This window comes from Octopus bimaculoides, chromosome 14 (assembly GCF_046866305.1).
Source record: "Octopus bimaculoides isolate indiv1 chromosome 14, ASM4686630v1, whole genome shotgun sequence".
NCBI classification, from domain to species: Eukaryota; Metazoa; Mollusca; class Cephalopoda; order Octopoda; family Octopodidae; genus Octopus; species Octopus bimaculoides.
The window spans coordinates 4,176,161-4,196,875 of NC_142941.1; the positions used below are offsets into that span (position 1 = coordinate 4,176,161).

Sequence of the window (20,715 nt, forward strand, 5' to 3'; positions counted from 1 at the left end):
TAATAATAAAAATAATAATAACATCGAAAAATACCTTAGGAATGAGAACGGTATTGAATTAGTGCCAAATGTTTTGGTTATACCTATTCTTCCTGTGTGTTTAGAAGCACCACAGCAGCAATATCAGAGTGAACCCCTACTTCCAGTAATGCAAGGTGGTCTTAGACATAAATGGCCAATGGTCAGATGCTTACACATGTCTCTGACTTCCACAGAATGAACATCTTTGGTGATGTTGTGAAAGATGACATCCATCCATGAGTTGCCATCTGTGATTCAGGTGATGTCTTCAAAAAATTCAAGTAGTTGGTCACATCAGGGCCATCTTAAGGTATGCACATATTGGGCAGTTACCCAGGGGCTTCCATGGGTGTAGGGGCCCAATATTACTCTTATGTATACTGTAACTCATTGTCAATAAATATATGTTATTGGGCCAGTGCATTGATTAAACCCGGGGGCCTATAAATGCTGTTAAGACAACCTTGAGTCACAGTTGCTGGAATTAGGGAAAAATCCAAATTGTGAGGGTTAAATAAGGTTATAAGAGTTTCAGAAGCTCGAAAGTGTCTCCCTGACACATGTCTCCTCAATTTGATGATGTGGCTTGAGAGGCTGACAAGATGATAATTGGCAGGTGATGTAAGTTGTCCTTTTTGAACAGGGGAATAATACTGGCAATTTTCCACTGTTCTGAGGGTAAGGGTATTAAGGGACAATTGGCACTCGAACCAGTGGGATGTTAAAAGCACATCCGAGCGTGATCGTTGCCAGGGCCACGGATTGGCTCCCGTGCCGGTGACACGTGAAAAGCACCATTCGAGCGTGATCGTTGACAGCATCGCCTTACTGGCACTCTGGTGAATGCCTACCTGTACTCTAAATTCATTGCTGAACTCACAGGTAACTGTCACTTTACTAACTGCTCCCTTGTACATGCTTGCACAGCGTTCCCAAGTCATCTGTCTACTTCTAGCTTCCTTAGGGGTCACCATGTCACAGAACTTTCACCTCTGTTGGTAACAGGCCTCTCTCTCAGAATGAAAAGCAGATTGTATGATACTTGTGTAGGAATAGCAATGCAACATGGCTGTGAAACTTGGGCTGTAAATGCAGAGGACATGTGAAGACTTGAAAGAAATGAAACAAGTATGCTTTAATGGACGTGCAATGTTAGTGTGCACGTATGACAAAGTACAGACATGCTTAGAGAAAAATTGGGTACAAGAGGCATTAGATGTGGAGTGGAGGCAAGAAGACTGTGCTGGTACAGTCATGTGATGCAGGTGGATAAGGACAGCTGTATAAAGATGTGTTAATCACTAGACATGGAAGGAACCTGTAGAAGAGGAAGATCTGGGAAGATGTGGAATAAAGTGAAGACTGACCTCAAGATGTGGAGACCCTCAGATCAGATGATGGGGGACCAAGATGAATGGCATGATGCTGTACTTGAAAAGACCTGTCCATCTTCAACAGAATGGAGGTTTTGTCAAGCCTTCCTCTACAACTGATTTTCCAACAGCCTCTCTTCCATTAATCTTCTGTGCGACCCCAGTTTTCTTAATGTCTCCCTACCCTGAACTGATGCCCTCTGCTTCCAACTCCTTTCCTACCTCTAATCGTCTGTCACACATTTTTTTTCTCCCAGTGTTACTTAACTACACATCCACCTGTTCCACAAAAACATCTCTTTCTCTCTCTCACTCTCCAGGTGGGCAAACAATGTCTTCACCCCTTCAGCAAGGCACTTGCTTCTCTCCCCCTGTCCTAGTTTCTTTTCCCACCATTCTATGCCCCACTCAGTTGAGAGCGGTTTTATCTTGCAAGTACTTGGTGTCCTCACTAGTGCTGGTGCACCCTGTACACATGTAAAAAGCACCCAGTACATTCAGTGAATAGGTTGCCGTTAGGAAGGGTACCCAGCTGCAGAAAATGGGCAAAACCAGGCATGGAACCTGGCAGAGACTTCTATCTTATCTGTCCTTGTCAAACCATCAAACTGCTGTCAGAAAAAATGACATTAAATGATGATGTACATATGTGTATGTATATGTATGCATATGTGTGTGTGTGTATCTAGCTCTTCTGTCTAACCACCTCTGTCCAGCAAGCCGCCGTGATTGACCGCTAGCCCCTAAAGCATTTTTTATTCTCTCTCTGTTTATTTCCTTGTGTTCCTTTCTGTTGAAGAGCGTAGGTTCAAAACGTAAAAGACTTTCTCACCTTCCCAAGCATCAAACTAATACACCTGTTGTTTATACACCTGTCTTCATCTTTTTTCTGTAAATTCCAACTATATATATATATGCACACACACACACACAAATACATATATGTATATATGCACACACACACATATACATATATATATATATATATGCACACACACAAACACATAGATGTAGGCGTGTATATACTTGTTTATGCACAACTGTATGTGAAAAACAAGCAGCCATATACTCATACACATCTGTAGCTACTATTTCTAGCAGGTCATGCAACTGCATAGATGTGTCACAGGGGCGCCTCTAAGATATTGCTTCACCAGCGAAAAATAGTAGTCACATTACCCTCAAACCACAACTTTAGCTTCTTAAAAAAGAAAAGGAGAAATTAGATGAAAAAAAAAAAGTGATGGATATATTGTTTAAAAATGTGACAGGATGGTCACAGCTGGAGAGCTTTGGTTATAGCTTAACTGGAGCTAAAGGACCAGTACTTTTATAGCATTGAAAATGGCTGATAAAGATGTAGCCAACATTAGAATATTACTGGACTCGTCCGAACCAGTAGAAACCAGATTGTCTTTTTGCAGAAGGGAAAATGAGAGAATTAAATAGGGAGTTGCTTATGATGTGCTGTTTGTTATGGCGGTCAGTGAAGACATCTACTATGGGGGAAAGGGGGGAGGGAGGGAGGAAAGAGAGAGAGAGGAAGAGAGGGATAACTTGAAGGGCTGTACGGAAGGAAGGGACGGGTGGCTTGCCAGGGATACAGAAGGGCAGAGGAAGACAGAACATTTATGTGTGTGTAAATAGGCATAAATACACACACATATATATATATTCATATATGTAGATACATGTGTGTGTGTGTGTTTCTGTACGTATGAATAGATATATGCATGTGTATAAATACACACACACACACATATATAGAGATAGATAGATAGATGTATATTAATGGTGCGTGATCCGTGGTGAGAATATACAAATATGTATATTATATATATCTTTTGTTTCACCTATTTACTTGTTTCAGTCTTTGGACTGTGGCCATGCTGGGGCACCGCCTTAGAGAATTTTAGTCGAATAAATCGACCCTAGTACATATTTTTTTAAAGACTGGTACTTGTTCTATCGATCGTTTTTTGTTGAACCGCTATAGGAGACGGGGACGTAAACAAAACGACACCGGTTGTCACACACATCATAATCATCATTTAACGTCCATGTTCCATGCTGGCATGGGTAGGACGCTTTGACAAGAACTGAATTATGCCCCAGTATCTGCTTTGGCACGGTAGACATAATTATAGACACTGTTATATACATATATATAGAAATGTGTTTATGTAAGTATATATATATATATTACATATAGATATGTGTGTGTATTACATATAATATTATCTATCCATCAGTTTATACATATATCAGCGCATATTTCTATAGGCGTATGGTGTATAACGATCAGTTAATTTGTGCATTTATTTTCAAAATTCCGTTCCCACATTTTTCTAACGACTTCTAAATCCTCCTCCTCTTCCTCCCTCCTCCTACGACTCTAAAGCAGGGCAGGAGTAACGGTACTGTCATAGAGAGAGGGGGAAACTGACAGAGTGTCAGATCAGAGTATAAGGAGATGGAGGGAAGGGGAGGAAGAGTGGAAGAGTGAGTCTGGAGAACACTTCTTTGTCTCTCCTAAGCCTTTCACTCGAGACAATGAAAAGCGGTGAATAGTTCCTTGCAAAAAGAAATCCGTCCCATTTAAAGTTAATGTTGAGATTAATGCAAGGAATTGATATTTCTGAATAAAGTAAAGATTAAATAATATAAGTTAGCTTTTTATATTGTTTTACTGTATTTCATGCTATATCCACTTTGCACGGCGGTTTGGCTAAATCTTTGGCTTAAAATATCCAAATTTGATAAATAATACTGATAGACTATTAACTAGGTCACTCTGATTCGGACATATTGAAGAATGTTCCTCCGTAAAAAAACTTCTGGGTTGGTATTTGTCATGTTTTTGCGCTTAGCATATTTTATCCTGTCTCGTTGGAGTTAATATAAGACGATGCCTTTAGTTAATTGCTTTATAATTATTGTCAGCAATCGTAAGAAATAAAGTGGTGGGGAAAACAATAAAATAGATGTTAACCTAAATAATCCGGATTTAACTAGCTCGACAGTTGTTACCGAGTTATTTCCCTTTTGGCTTATTTCGTCGTTGATGCACTCCTCCTCCCGCTATATCCACCTTGGGTCTCTTTTTTTTCCTAAAAGGTACCTGCTATGACAACCACATCTACAACAACAACGGCAAGCTGAATATTAGGGTATCATTTTGACATGTGAACCACCCGAATGAATTCCGACCGTTCGTTGTTTGGCTCTGCTGGAACCAACGGAGCTGCCTGATGCCGTGGAGGGGTTCCCTCCCCCCCTCTCATTACACTCGATTCGAAGGACCAGTCTTATAAGAGTAAGTGATACATTCACAATCGCTTTATTTATTTCAGCTTTCCTCCCATCTCATTTATCTATGCATTTACTTACAAATTTTCCCTTCTTCCCTCTAAAATCCTCTTCTCCGCTCATTTCATTCCATCAATCTATCTTAAAACGATTTATTTCCAACTCAACACTTCTCCCCCTCCCCCTTTCTTTATTCTTTTAGTACATTTTTCCCTCCTTCTATTCTTATACTCTTTCTTCCTCTCTCATCTTCTATTCTCTCTGTATTCACACGTCTCTCTATTCTATTTCATTCCCTCTATATCTATCTATCCATCTCTCTGTCTCTCCATTCTCACTGTCTTCTATATATCTATCTATCTATCTATATATTATATCTGTCTCTGCCACTATATATTCTCCCCTATTCTTTCTCCTTTTTACATCTCCCTCTTTTCTGCTCCCCCCTCACCCTCTTTATCTTTATATATTTTTTTTATGGCGTCAAGGCGAGGTGTCCTCCAGCGACAATCTTCTTTACCGCCATAAATTCTACATTTTAAACAGAAAGCCACGAAATCCTACATAAAAATAGCAATGCATAAAACTTATCCTCTATTATATGACTATACATATATTTCACAGATTCATAAATAAATGCTAATTTATAATATATATACATATATACACACACACACATACACGTGCGTGTGTGTGTATACATATGGGGTATATGTATATGCATGCGGTGTGTTAATATGTATGATTATGCAAATATGTTGTGTATATATATACATATGTGATCTACATACACTCATATATGTATATTATATATATATATATATATATATATATATATATATATATATATATATATATATATATATATATATGTATGATGTGTGTGTGTACATACAATATGTGGTGCACGTTACACGTACCTCTAATAGATTTCGATGGAGCAAGTACTTTTATTTATATAGGTCATATGACATGGTTATTATTATTATTATTTTTATATTCTCAGAGCGAAGAACTGAAAGCGCTTTATTTAGCAATTCTATGTTAAAAATAAACGTTGATGTGGAATCCCCGTCACAACATCGCTCACCCTGGCTGGTTCTAAGTAAATATTAGTCATCACACACACACACACACCCACACACACTATGGTATATTGGTTGTACTTTAACATAAATATGTTTACCATCAGTAACAACATGATGCAGGGTTTTGGTTTAAAAAAAGAAAAAACATACATTTGTGGCTGTCAACTTTTTCCGTGAGACAGACTCCTATACACTCTCAGCATGATTATAAATATCTATATCTTATCTTATCAGAAGCAACATTTGTGTGTGTGTGGCGCGTGTGTGTATATATATATATATATATATAGAGGCTTTGATTTGTTAATTTCAATACATTCCGATATATTTTTATTTCCCTGTGATATTGTTTTTAGCTCCAGGCAGACTCTGGGTTTTTTTTTCAATCAGTTAGCCCCATGATGATCAAACGCATTCCAGCTGCCGACTACATTAACCTTAATGTGTGCGCTGACCCCACCTTTTTTTTTCTATCCCCCAAGACAGTAGGGTATAAATTTGAAGATTTGGCCACGATTAATAGCTGTTCTTAATTTTCTCTGCTCGTTAAAAGCTCGTTCAATAAATAAATAAATTGCAGTCCCACCAACTTATTGCTTTGAATTTAGTTCGTTCTTTTCATGTTTGAGAGTTAATGTATACTAATTAACATATAATAAGGGGTTGGTATTATATTCATATCAGTCTCGTTCAAAAGGTAAGAAATAAATAGATATGTAAGAGGTAATCAAAGCTGGATTCGATCTCATAAACGTAGTGTTACGATTGAGTAGTTGAGAGAAAGTCGCTCTTTTAGATTCTTCAGTGTGATGTTTGTTAAAATGGCTTCTACCTGTGAAGGAAATTTAGGGTCTGAGTGTTTGACCCTTACGAAGGTCAAATACATGAATAGGGTCCATAAACGACTGAGAAAGATTGAATTCAGGGCCAAATCTCTTAACTCTTCCCAACTGGTTATCTGATTTCTGGCATGTTTTTGTTGTTTAGTCCCAGGTTAGTCTTTGCTTAACAGACTGATGGTCACAAAGATCTTCGAACTGTGACCATCCTATTTTTTTAAATTCTGGATTTATATTATTGTGTCCTATTATAAGACGAGTAAGTTTTGTTTGAGGGAGGTTTGGTTGCTATTTCTAGCAGGTCGAGCTCTCATTAGGTCGGGTGTAACGTACTGTAGTATTGGGACCATTTGGATTCTTGTGAACTGTGTTACACGGTGCAGCAAATATTGCAGGGTCCCAACTCTGTTAACAGACCTTCCTCGCTCCAGTGATCATCAATATCGAGACCTCTCCACACCCTCCCATTGGAAAGATAACCTGCCTCAACAGCAAATTATTCCAAACTACACCAACTTGAAGGAAATGGCTAGATTTGGTGACCCCTTCGATTATATACTGAAAAAAAAAACCGTGTTAACACCTGTGTATATCAGTTTTATCACATTGAGTATCAGTGGAGTCTTCACACTAAACCTGTCAGTTACTCTCCACTTGGGAAGGAGGGAACAGCTACACTTCCAATTCTATTTCACCCTTGTTTAGTACAACTGATCTTATTCAGTGTTGTTTCATCTTATGGGTTTCTAGCAAAGAGGGTCTTGTATTAAAGTTAGGTTTCTTTAAGGCAGTGAGCTGGCGGAACCGTCAGCACGCCAGGCGAAATGCTTGGCGGTATTTCATCTGTCTTTACATTCTGAGTTCAAATTCCACCAAGGTCGACTTTGCCTTTCATCCTTTCAGAGTTGATAAATTAAGTACCAGTTGTGTACTGGAGTCGATCTAATCCACTGGTCCCCTCCCCCAAAATTTCGGGCCTTGTGCCAAGAGTAGAAAAAAAAGCTAGGTTTCTTTATATGTAGTGGTTTGACAGATACAAATTTACATGCTTGCAATAACTGCTGTAGTCAGGTAGTTTGGTCTCAGATGGTTTAGTGTCAGAGAGCTAGGGTTGTTCTCAAAAGGGTTGATGTTACAAAAGTAGGAGTGGTCTCAGGTGGCTTGGCATAATTATTATTCTTTTGTTTTTTCTCTATTAAATGGAATAAATATGAAATCAAAACCAATTTTCTTCTTTTTTTTTTTCTCTCACCCCCCAGGTCTTGGCTGTTGTCGACATCTGACCCCCAACTTCCATCGAAGCAGAAAAATAAAGCAGCTGAGTATCTAAACTCATTCGGAACTTTTCAAAGATTTTAAACCCTTTTTTTTAGATGTGTTTTTCTGTGTTTCAAAAATATTGCTGTGCCTCCATATTTATATATATCTAACCAGAAGCTGCCAGACGCACAGACAGACAGCCAAAGTTTCTGAAGACATACATTACTTTTATTGGGATAATTCTCGGATTTTTATTTTCCTCTTGTGCTTGACATTCTGTTGTCCAAATTCCAATATGAACCGACAGAAATCTAAGATTCCACCATTTGTGGTTGTGGGTGGCCTCAGAACTTAATCCGTACAAAAATATAAAGATGTCCTGTATTGTGTGAAGCGAGGACGCAAACATAAGAATGGTTTCATTTGTGTTGTGTTAAAAGTGAAATCTTGGGACACGACCCCGACCGAACATTGTTTACCAATGAGAAGATAACAGCAAATTTGAATTTTCTTTTTCTTCTGTTCGTTTTCTATTTTCTCCAAATTTTAGATTTAGAAGGAATTCAGCCAACACCGAAATGTATTCGGCCCAGTCCAATGATAACTGCTTTGAGAATTGTGGAGGTGGAGGCCATAATCACTCTCAGTCTTTTTCACCACCAAATGGCCATCACCACCACCATCATCACCACCACCATCACCATCACAACAACAACAACAATGGCTCGTTCATGTTTAAACCAAAAGGTAACGAAGCCCGAGACAAGCCGTTCAAATGTGATATCTGTCGTAAAGGTTTCACACTGAAAGCCTACCTGCAACGGCACCAGATGGCGCCAGAAGCTGGCAAACATTTCAACTGTAACTTCTGCAGCAAAGTGTTTCCACAGCGAGACAGGTTAGAGAAACACGAGAGGACGCACACAGGTGAGAAGCCCTTTACCTGTGACATTTGCTCCAAGTCATTCTCACAGAAGTCTCACCTGAACACACACAAAATGGTTCACCAGGGAATTAAACCAGCCAACCGTGTGAAACACAAGACCCTTCACAACCATTCTAGCAACATGGCAATGATGGTTCCTCGAAAGCAGTTTCATAACCACGCCCACAATCATGGTCACACCCATACACACAACCACAGTCATAATCATGGCCACACCCACTCTCACAACCATGGCCACACCCACAACCACGCCCACAACCATGGCCACAACCACAATCACAACCACAGTCACGGCCATTTTCACGGAAGCAATGTGTCGTTCCAGAATAGCGGACACTTTAACTCCAAAGCATTCCCGATTAACAGAGGAAATGAAGCTCGAGACAAGCCCTTTAAATGTGATGTATGTCGCAAGGGTTTTACTTTGAAGGCCTACCTACTCAGGCACCAACTTGCCCCTGAAACTGGCAAACACTTCCCTTGTCCGTTTTGCAGCAAAGTCTTCCCACAGAGGGACCGTCTTGAAAACCACCAAAGAACACACACCGGAGAGAAACCGTTCACGTGTAACCTTTGTGGGAAAAGTTTTGCGCAAAAGTCCCACCTGAATACACACAAGCACACACACAGTGGCGAGAAACCACACCAGTGTCCCATTTGTAATAAGTCTTTTGCCCAGAAGGACCACTTAAACAAGCACAGACGAACTCACACTGGCGAGAAACCTTTCCAGTGTACAATTTGTCTGAAAACCTTCTCCCAGAAGACCCACCTGAAGCAGCACAGTCGCATTCATGTCGGGGAAGAATTCTCTCAGTCCATGGGCCACAACCATCATCATCATCATGTCCATAATCATACCCAGCACCAAAACCATCACACCAACAGCAGCCCTTCGGAGTCTCAAATGACTGCTGATAGTGGCCATGGAAACAAGCAGCAAACATCAGCCCTTGTGTCCAGTGGTGGTGGTGGTGGGACTACGACCCACCACCAGATGGCAGCCAGCTCTAGTTCGGCATCGACCTCGTCTGGGACAGCATCAACCCATCATTCATCGTCAATGAGGAAACAGCAACCACAGCACTCGGCTACGTCACCGTCTCCCACTGTCGTCACATCGGGGACCCTAGCTTCCAATTCTTGCTCTCATCAGATGACGCAGTCTTCATCATCACAGCATGCCGCTCCGCCACCGCCACCTCCAAGGAAGCAACAGCAGCAGCAGCAGCAGCAGCAACAACAGCAACAGCAGCAGCAGCAGCAGCCTCCCCCGCCACCACCACCGCAACAGCAACAACAACAACAACAGGCTCAACATCACCATCATCATCAACAGCAGTCCACACCATCGTCTTCCCCATCTTCATCGTGTCAAATGATGTCCCAACATCAAGCAGGACTCCGCAAATCGTCATCCTCATCGTCATCAATGTCTCCCGCAGCCTGTTCCCACCAGATGATGTCTCAACACGCTTCCATACGGCAGCAACCAGCCACTGTAGCATCGGCATCGATGAACTCCACATCTCCCCATCAACTTCCACAGAGACCTGACAATAACTACTGGAAACGCAGCTTCCCAGTTACCACAGGCTGGAACTCGGGTTGGTCCAACCAACCAGCTACCACAACGTATGGTGTCGGGCAAAGAAAGTGCGAGAGCCAAGAGGCTGTACGCTACATTCAGACTCTTTTACAATAACTTTTCTGACAAAACTTGTGGAGAAACAAGTCTGAAAAGACAAACATGAGAATTCTGTTTGTAGACCATTTTTTTGAAACGGTCTGCAATTCCATCATTTGATTTATTCTTTCTTTCAAACTCCAGAGGGAAAAAAATCTTGTCAAGTCTACGACAAAGGGATTCCCTTGATGTGTCTCCAGTCCAGGGTGCAATGAATATTTTTCTAAAAAAAAACTGTTCTTACATCATTATTTCTTGTCGGTCTTCATTAGTCCACTTCCTTCTTTATAGAAAGCTGTGGTAGTTTGTCCTACAATCAGTGTAGGAAATTAGGACATGAGATGAGTTGGTGGGAAACCACCTGTGAGACTCCTAGCATCACACACACATACACAAACACACACACACACACACACATACACAAACACACACACACACACACACATACAAAATGAAGAAAATTGAGATGTTTAAATGATAGCAAGGTTGTAGCTGGGAACATCACAAGAATCTCTTTTTCATCCAGGCTACATTCTTTATTAAATCTGCTGGCATCATATCCTATAGAAAGATGTCTGCAGTGAGTAATTTTATTGTCAAGTAGAAACCCCTACTCCTTTATATGTCATACTTATTCCTTAGTAAACCCTTGTAGAGTCTCCATTATAAATATATTTAAACAAAAAACATCTTTTTCTTTTCTCTTTTTGCAACAATGTTTTCTACTTCAATGGGGTGTTTATAATTTGTCATTTTCTATATAGAGCAGCTGGCTGTCCTTTTCATTTTAAGGGTCTTTTCACTTTAGCCTCTTTTTTACAATTAGTTTTTTTTTTAAATTTCTTTCAAAAGGCCACAAAACAGAGCTTTGATTTCATAACACTTCAATCAACGTTGGGCTGGCTCTTTTCAACCCAAGACGCTCAAAGCTGGTTACTTTGTTTTTAAATCAATGTTATGAGGGCTGTCCTAATTAGCCAGCCATCTAATTACTTAGACAAGCCCTGATTCAATTAACTTCAGTGATTTTATTCATCGTTTTTCAATGACGATTGTCCAGAACAGTTGCATCAGATTCTTATATGGCTATTTTAAAAACTGTTTTCATACAATGGTGTGGGTTGAATGGGTCTGCAAACATTGACATTATATTGGTGCTGACACTAATTTTACTACTGAATTTGTTCTCTTCTCTCTCCTAACATCAGACCCCACTCAACCACGAAGCTGGAGTATGGCAGCATAGTTAGAGGGGAGGGTGAAGAAAAAGACTTGTCTCACAGACAGATGCTGTTGATTGTGTTCTGTGGCAAGATCTAAGCCTCCCCGTTGCTATGACCCTCCCTGGTAGACTTGGAGCATTATCAAACTGTTCAACCTATACTTCACGCACACAGACACATACACACACACACACACTCACATACATACATATATATATGCATATATATATATGTAAAACTTTACTTTTCCTAGCGGGAGTGCCCTGTTGTCCACACAACATGCCCACCCCTCCTACAGCAATCCATGTATATACAGCCACTCCCATAAACACACACAAACACCTGTGTGTTCTCATGATTTACATTACCAAGATTTTTTCATTTTCTGTTTGTTTTTAAAATCTCTATAAACGAATGATATATATGTGTATGTGTGTGTATACACATATAAAGCTATGTACACCATGTGTTGTATAAACTTCTGACTACAATCAATATTAATACTACTACGACTACTGCTACTACTACTACTACTATTTCATTATATCCAGTGAATTCTAGATTTTTTTTTTGCCCCTCTTTGTCTAGCCTCCGATGTCATTATTTCAAACCGAACCACTGTTGTGATACCATCACAGTATGGGCCCTACGCTGGCCCCTTTCGCTTCATATGGGGTTAACATCAAAGATGGCGCCAAACGGATCTTACTAGGGAGTATGTTGCCCGACTAAATTGTGTGTACATAGAACTATACATCCTTGTGTGTATGTATGTGTGCAGTGTATGTAGCTACATGTGTGTGTGTATATATGCACCTATATAAATATATACATACATATATATGTATGTATATATATATATATATGTATATATATGCACGTGTGTGTACGCAATAAACATTGCTGAGTTTGTATAAATATGCTTAATCCTGTTCATGTGTTTCTTCTGTTGGTATGTCTCCAGTTCACACCACACTGCATACTCCCCCTTTCTTCCCTCCACCCCCATACAACGCCACCATTACCACCCAACAGCCCCTCCCCCCTTCTCCCTGATCATGACAATTCATATCACACTGCTGCTTGCTATTTGCTGCACTTTCCCCCCACGCACCCATATGCAGCTTATTGCAACGACATCCTGTAGCATCAATCAACCCAAACATGCCATGAATCTTCATCAGTCTCCATCAATCACCATCACTCTCCCTATTGGCTTTTTAATGTTTTGACTTATTACTTGGCTGCAAAATTTTCTTCCTTTTTCTGGTTTCATTTATATGTTGTTAATTATTTCAGCTTTGCTCCTCAACTTTCTTTCCTTGATGAAATGAAATACCAGTTATGTACTGGGTTTCAGTGTAACTTACTTTTTTCCGGCCCCTAAATTTCAGGTCTTGTGCCCTATGTGGTAGAAATTACTAGAGTTAGAGCAATGGCTGGTAGAAACTGAAGAGGGCACAGAAAAATACCTGGTGGTGTTTAGTTACATCCCTTCAGCTTCTGGGTTTAAATCCCACATTACATTGGCTGTGTTTTTTTTATAACCATCTGTGAAGTAGGGGTGGGATTTGTACCAGTCATGAACTGGGGTTTAATGTAACCTATTGGCCTCTCACCTTGGCAATTCCTTGTGTTTGGGTCTATTTTAGAAGGAATTCTGCTGCCGTATCAAACCAAATTGTCCTGTGCTGTTCTGTACTTAGACTGGTTTCAAGCAGTGAAACATGGCCATGCTGGGGCATCACTCAAGGTTCTGGTTGATAAATGACTAAGTCAGGGGGATTTACTGATATACTGTGATTCCAGCAAACAATGTTTTCAAGTCTTGCAAGAGTTGCCTTCAACATATCTCTTCCCCCTGGGGCTTATTATTATTATTATTATTATTATAATACAAGCTGGAAGAATCGTTAAATGGTAAACCAAGCAAAATTCCTGCTGCCATTTCATCCCTCTTTACATTTTGAGTTCAAATTCCACTAAAGTCCATTTCATCTTTTATCCTTTCAGGGTTGATAAAACATACCAGTTGAGCACTGGGAGTTGATGTAATCAACTTATCCCCTCCCCACCAAATTGCTGGCCTTGTGCCAAAATTTGAAATCCTCCTCCTCATCATCATTATTATTATTACTATTATTATAAATGGTTTCTGATTGAGGCACAACTTGCTTTTTTTTTCTTTTAGGAGAGGGTTTTTATCCATTTCTATTCTTCCCTGTATTTTACTGGTTGCTTCTCTGTTTTATCAGCCTCGAAAGACCAGAAGGCAAAGCTGATCCTGGTCAGAAGAAATCACCACACGTCAGAAATGGTACAGCACCAAAGTATTTGGTTTCATGTGTGTATATGTTCCGTTTGTCTCTCTCTATCTCTATGTATATATGTGTGTGTGTGTGTGTATGTATATAAAATCCTTCACAAACCATGGAAGTATAATTCAGAGATTAAAATATGAAAATTTCCTATTTATTTACGTCTGCTGCCATTTTTCTGCTGTGAAATCTTTTCAGTGATTTTCTTCATTTCCAAACGTTTTCTTCCTTGATTTTAACCTCTCTTAAAACCTGGGATGGGCCCTTAACGCTCAACGTCTGGATTCTGATTCCTGTTGGTTTTACTCTTGAGGAAAGCATGAATGTTACAACATCACATTTTCCTAGAATTAGTCTTGTTTATGAAATTAATTTGTAAACAGAAAACAGTTCATTTGAGTCTTATTGGAAACTGGATGTCAGTATTTGGTGAAGTTGTGGCTGTCATGCCAACTATTTTGTGCTGATAGTTATCAGCATCCCACATCTGACGGGAGCCGGTCATGACCATTCCATCTTATTTTCAGGCATAATACATCAAGGACTACATTATCTAATGTTTCTTTTTTTTTTTTTGTTAAGATTGAAAGGTTTAAGGCTGAATTGGAAGCTTGTCCCCTAAAGTCTGAGAGAGAGTTTAGGGTCCTTTTAGAAGTCTGCCTACTCTTGAGGGTTTTAATAGCTAGGATAAAGATTGATATAATCAACAGCTCCAAGGTGAAAGTGCTGAACCACTGAGTTCAAACCTGACTACGACAGTCGTTATATTATGTCGTCCTGGGTCACAGACCTAAGTCTTGTTTGCTTGACTGAACAGAACACAGATTATACTTCTTCACAGTTGAGAGGTTTTTAATGCTAGCTTGGACATTCAGACGTGAAAATCATTGCTGAAACAAACAACTATAGAAAAACGGATGTGTTATGAGTGGACATTGTTACCCGAGGGTGTTGTGGCAGCGCATTTAATTGTTAATCTAGAAATAGGTGATAAGGTAGCACACTGGGCAAGATGTGTAGTGGTATGTCGTCCTGCACTTCGGGAGTTCAAATTACACCGAGGTCAGTTTTGCTTGCCACCATTCCAGGGTCGATAAAATAAGTACCGAGTTGAGCACTGGGGTCAATGTAATCGACTTAACTTGTCCCCGGAAATTGCTGGCTTTGTGCCAAAATTTGAAACTAATAGAAATTGATAAGTTACAGTCAGGACAATGATGCAAGGGAGGTAACTATGGTCTGCTATAAATAATCAGGCCGTCAAAGGAGGATTTGTTTGTGCAGTTTATGGGTGTTGTAGAGACGATGGCAGTTATTAATTGCACACGCACTGGGACACTCCACCCTACTACCACCACTGCTACTGCTACTACTACTACAGTACAAAAGTACAGCCATTACACGTTAGCAAAACATGGCCCGAAAGGCATCAATGCCACAAACTCCATCCTTTTAATTTTTCTTTTTATCACTAATCATTGATCATCTCAATCACTAAAAAAATACAATTAATTTTTATTGAAATCTCTTTTAATCATCGACAGGGATGGTCATGGCTAGAGCCTTGTTGACTGTGGACCTACAAAGTCAGTGCCAACCTGCAACTAAGCACCAAAAGCAACAGCCCAACATATCTCCCTCCTCCCTCATATTTCTCTGTCTTCCCCCTCTCTCTCTCCTCTCTTTCCTCCTTTCTTCCTTCTCTCTTTCTCTTACCTTTTCATGATTCTCAGTCAAAGATATTTTTTGCTTTTGAGTTTTTTTCTTTTGTGTTTTTCTGGTTTTCATTTCCGCCATTACTTGTGCTGCTCTCGTCTCCACTATAAATGTGTACGACTATAAATTCAATCCCACAGGTCGTTTTCTATGTATGTATGTGTGTGTGGGTGTGTGTAAACTGGACATACATGTATACATCTATGCCAGTACATACATATACGAGTCTCTCTGTATCAATCTACAACTCCTCCATCACCACCATGACCAACCTCTCTGACAACCATCAAAAATGAAATATCCCCAACCCTTAACCCACCCCCTCCATTGTTATCTCATTCGCTCGACGAAATAAAATACAATAAGGTGACCAGACAAATAACAAACCATACTTTCTCCCAGATCTGTATGATGGCGGGGCAATGTGTTACATCTTCTCTCCATCATGATTGTCTTAAGTATTGTACAAAATAGAATAGCTAATTGCCTTATTCGTTAAAATCTAGATATTAATTTGTATTTATATTTCAATAAATCCATTTACAAAGCCTCACTATTTTTTTTTCAGTTTTATTTCATTTTTATCCTTTTTTTTTTTTATTAAATGAGTTTAAATTATTTTTTGTCAGATATAACCTAAAAGATCTATTTCAGGGTCAGTAAAGGTCAAGGAGTTTGCATAGACAAGTGTTATTTTAGCATAGCTTTGGTGTGGACCAATGTCTTGTGAGAAGAACTTAGGCAGATGAAAACTATGTGAATTCATGAATATTGTACATATATATTTATGAGTACAGACTGTATGACGCCTGTGTACAACAGGCTTGCTACATGGCAGTGAAACATGGGCCGTGATTGCTGAAGACATGTAAGCTTTCAAGGAATGAAGCTAGTATGTGCCCTGAAAGAAAAGTTGGACCTAAGAAGCATCAGATGTGGTGTGCAAGAGAGACGACTGCGCTGGTATGGTCATGTGGTGAGAATGGATGAGGATAGCTGTGTGAAAAAGTGTCACACCCTAGCAGTTGAGGGAACCTGTGGAAGAGGTAGACCGAGGAAGATCTGGGATGAGGTGTTGAAGCACCATCTTTAAACATTGGGCCTTACCGAGGCAATGACAAGTGACAAAGACCTTTGGAGATATACTGTTTGAGAAGACACGGCAAGCCAAGTGAGACCATAACCGTGGCCTGTGCCAGTGCACAATGACCAGCCCATTTAAGAGTATCCTTCAATCATTGGACAATAAACTGCGCTTGCGAAGACCTGTTGAGGCAAGTGTAATCGTGGCCGATGACAGTAATGCCCAATTAGCATCTGTGCCGGTGGCACGTTAAAAGCACCGTTTGAGCGTGATCGTTGCCAGTGCTGGTAGAATGTAAAAAGCATCATTCAAGCGTGTTCGATGCCAGTACCATCTGACTGGCCTTCGTGCCGGTGGCATGTAAAAGCACCCACTACACTCTCGGAGTGGTTGGCATTAGGAAGGGCATCCAGCTGTAGAAACATTGCCAGATCAGATTAGAGCCTGATGCAGTCTACTGGCTTTCCAGACCGCAGTCGAACCACCATCCAACCCATGCCAGCATGGAAGACGGACGTTAAACAATGATGATGATGATACATATATGCTATGTAAATGGCAATTTCTGTCTGTCTGTGGCTGTGTTTGTGAATTTGTTACTTTAACTCCTCCAAGACTATCCAACTGATCTCGATGAAACTTGCCACATGTGGGGCTTATGCCCATGTGGTCACTTATGCACTTGGAATTTTAATAAAAATCAATAATTTCTAATCATCATCGATTTTTCAAAAATCAATTGGACATTTCAATGCAAATTCTCATGTGATTGTTATTTTCTACCATAACTTTTAAAGTCTTCAACTGATTTTCTTGAAATTTTATAAACAGAGATGGAATATGGGCTAAGGATGCGTTGAGACAAATAAATTTTTACTTAGGCCACTCAAGCAAAGTGTAAGATGATTTTTGATTGATTAACAAAATTTTTACCTAAATTTTTGTGGGGTTAAAATATTCATGAATTATTATTTTAGCATTCTCAGGTTGCTGTAACATGTATTTTCGTAACAGCTGCACTTAAAATTGTCGGTTCTAATTGGAGGAAATTCATGTAATATCAGCCATAGATGGAATGAGCTTACACTCAATCACTGGCCCCTGATAAGTTCTCAGCAATCTGCCTTTTAAGGAGCTTTAGCTAGATCACTGCAGATCCTCTTCCAAAGTTCCTATACCAGAAAGTTAAAGACGTGGGGTGAGAGAGCATAATGTATCCTACCCAGAAACGAGGAAGCAAAGCAAATGCTAAGATTGATACATCTGTTTCTCTAATCTCTCATATCAACAAAGTCATGGAATGAATTCTCAGGAGCAAGCTGCTTTATTATTCGGCAGTATTATGACTGGGTGTTGAATCAACTTATAAATGTCTCAAATGTGGATCTGGTATATCTTGATAAGGTTGATAACAGTTTGAGATGTCACAAGCTATGGAGACTGGGCATAATTGGAAAACAAGGAGAGGGGTTACATGACTTCTAAAAACACAGACGTGTGACTATATTAGCCAATGGAGCCCTCTTGAAGAGGAAATTAGTAGTGAGTGGAATGTCTGAGGGAACTGTCCTGGGGCTGCCACAAAAAAATACTTTGAATGAAAAGGAGTGGAAATCCCTGAGTAAAACACAATGCAGGACATGAACAATAATGCATCATTTTATGTAAATATCACCAAGATAATGGTAATGCGCAGGTGAATAGACATATGGAGTCCGAGAACAAAGGACCAGGAAAATATGCTGGTCCTATGGAAGACATACGTCCTCAGCTGTTTGGATTACTGCTCTCAAATATGGTCACCCCCAACAGTGTCAAACTAATAGTGGAACTCAAGGCAATTCAGTGGCGCTACACCAAGAAAACAACATTGAGACTGAGCAGTGGTAGTTTCACTTCAAAGAACAAACCATTATGCCCCATTTTGTATATTTATACTCTGAAAACCCCTAATATCTCAACAGACAAACGGATTAAGTCGACCGCAGTGCGTAACTGGTACTTATTATTATCGCCCCAGAAAATATAAAAGGCAAAGTCGACCTCGGCGGAATTCGAACTCAGAACGTAACGGCAGACGAAATACCGCTAAGCATTTCGCCCGACGTGCTAACGTTTCTGCCAGCTCACCGCCGCGTTAGTTTCTGTCTACCAAATCTTCTTATCACGCTTTGGTCTACTTGAGGCTATCACAAACATAAAATATTTCATGTAAACAACATAGAAAGAGAACAATAGAAAGACGGTGAAATTAGTAGCTTGTTTTTATTCCTCCAACATTGACCCCCAGTTTAGTTATAACCCCGGTCCACCAGTCTCTCCCTCCCCATTGCTAACCAACCCAGCTGCCGAGCATATTTGGTTTGCTTTTTCTTTTTTTCGTTTATTTTCGGCCCCCTTTTAAGCAAGATTACAAAATAAATTAAGGGTTACGGATCATTTCAATGACGACGACATAAAAAGACAGTTACCGGAAAGGTAGCACAGAGGAAAGGGAGTTAATCCACCGTGTGAAACAGGCTGGATATCAAATTACCTCCCTTTAATTTAGTGTCTGTGTCTTATGAGCGTCCTTCCTTGATGTTCTGAAGTGGGCAAAATTTGTCCTTACAAAAAAAGGAAAAAAAAAGAAAAAGAAAAAGAAAAACATTCAGAATTCATTTAACCCACTTTTGACTCCTTTTGTCATTTTTATTATTTCTCCGAAGATTTTTGTCTTTTTCTTTTTTTGGTAAAATATCTTCCAGATATCTCTGCCACAAAATCGCATTTTACACCACCATTTCTCAGATATTTTGACGTGATTTTGCAATTTTCTTTCCTTTTTATAATAATGTTGGGTGGTGGTATTTTGAGTCTGACCTCCAAATGATGAACTTGATAATAATAATGATAATAATAATAATACTGGTTTCAAAATTTGGCACAAGGCCAGCAATTTCGGATGGGTGGGGTAAGTTGCTTACATCAACCCCAGTGCTCAACTGGTACTTATTTTATCGACCCCGAAAGGATGAAAGGCAAAGTTGACCTCAGCAGAATTTGAACACAGAACATAACGAGTCAAAAGAAATGCTTGCTAAGCACTTTGCTCAACACACTAACGATTCTGCTACCTTTTTGCCGTAATAATAATACAAAGTTTTTTTAAATTCTGGAGAAGCCCAGCAATTTTGAGGGGAGGGGCAAGTCGATTTCATTGACTCCAATGACTGGTACTTTATTTTATCAACCACAAGAAGGATGAAAAGCAGAGTCGACTTTGACAGAATTTGAAGTTAGGACGTAATAAATCTGAAGAAATACTGCTAAGCATTTTTATTCAGCAAGCCAATGATTCCACCAGCTTGCCACCTTAAAAAAAACATTTAAAAAAAAAAAAAATGAAAATAAACAATTGCTTGTTAGACAAAAATGAAACCAAAGAAAATTTTCTTCATTGGGTTTGTGGCATTCATGCCTTTTTCCAAAAGAATTAGTAATGTTAAATGAGAACAGTTCCAACAATGAAAAAGAAAGAAATTGTAACATCGACTCAAATTTGTTAAGGAATTACCACCACCACATCACAGGGATTGCCACAGCGATTGATTAAATGGCTTCATTAAAGTCTTTTTGCGAAAATGTCTCCATGTTCTTTGATTGAGTGTCAATTCTGTGTGGCATATCTTTTGTCTTTCACAATACATCTCCATTTTGTTGGCAACTTCTGATTTTTTGTCTTCCTTCTGGCATCTCCTCATCTCTTCTAACAATGTCTTCAGCTTTTCTGTGACATATCTCTCATAACCAATCTGTTGGTATTTTCCTTTACATCTTCCACAAAATTTCTCAGTATCCATTATCTATCC

General features: G+C 39.6%; 2 protein-coding genes across 3 annotated transcripts in view; one reads left to right on the plus strand and one right to left on the minus strand.

The window, feature by feature from the left end:
- The first annotated feature begins 3,951 nt into the window (after positions 1–3,951).
- Positions 3,952–16,333, plus strand: LOC106870083 (uncharacterized). Its single transcript, XM_014916059.3, has 3 exons — positions 3,952–4,235; positions 4,512–4,710; positions 7,890–16,333. Exon 3 carries the CDS (start codon positions 8,469–8,471, stop codon positions 10,539–10,541), a length of 2,073 nt encoding a protein of 690 aa, XP_014771545.1. The 5' UTR covers positions 3,952–4,235; positions 4,512–4,710; positions 7,890–8,468; the 3' UTR covers positions 10,542–16,333.
- A 2,777-nt stretch (positions 16,334–19,110) lies between these two features.
- The window catches only part of LOC106870088 (uncharacterized), a 20,874-nt gene continuing 19,269 nt past the window's right edge, over positions 19,111–20,715 (minus strand). For both annotated transcript variants that reach the window (XM_014916064.3, XM_014916066.3), the window contains exon 2: positions 19,111–20,715. This exon is cut by the window's right edge and continues 5,645 nt beyond it. The gene's annotated coding sequence lies outside the window, so the exon portion shown is untranslated.

Excerpts from the sequence above, each read along its gene's own strand:
- LOC106870083 (XM_014916059.3), top strand. The coding sequence starts at position 8,469 with ATGTATTCGGCCCAGTCCAATGATAACTGCTTTGAGAATTGTGGAGGT.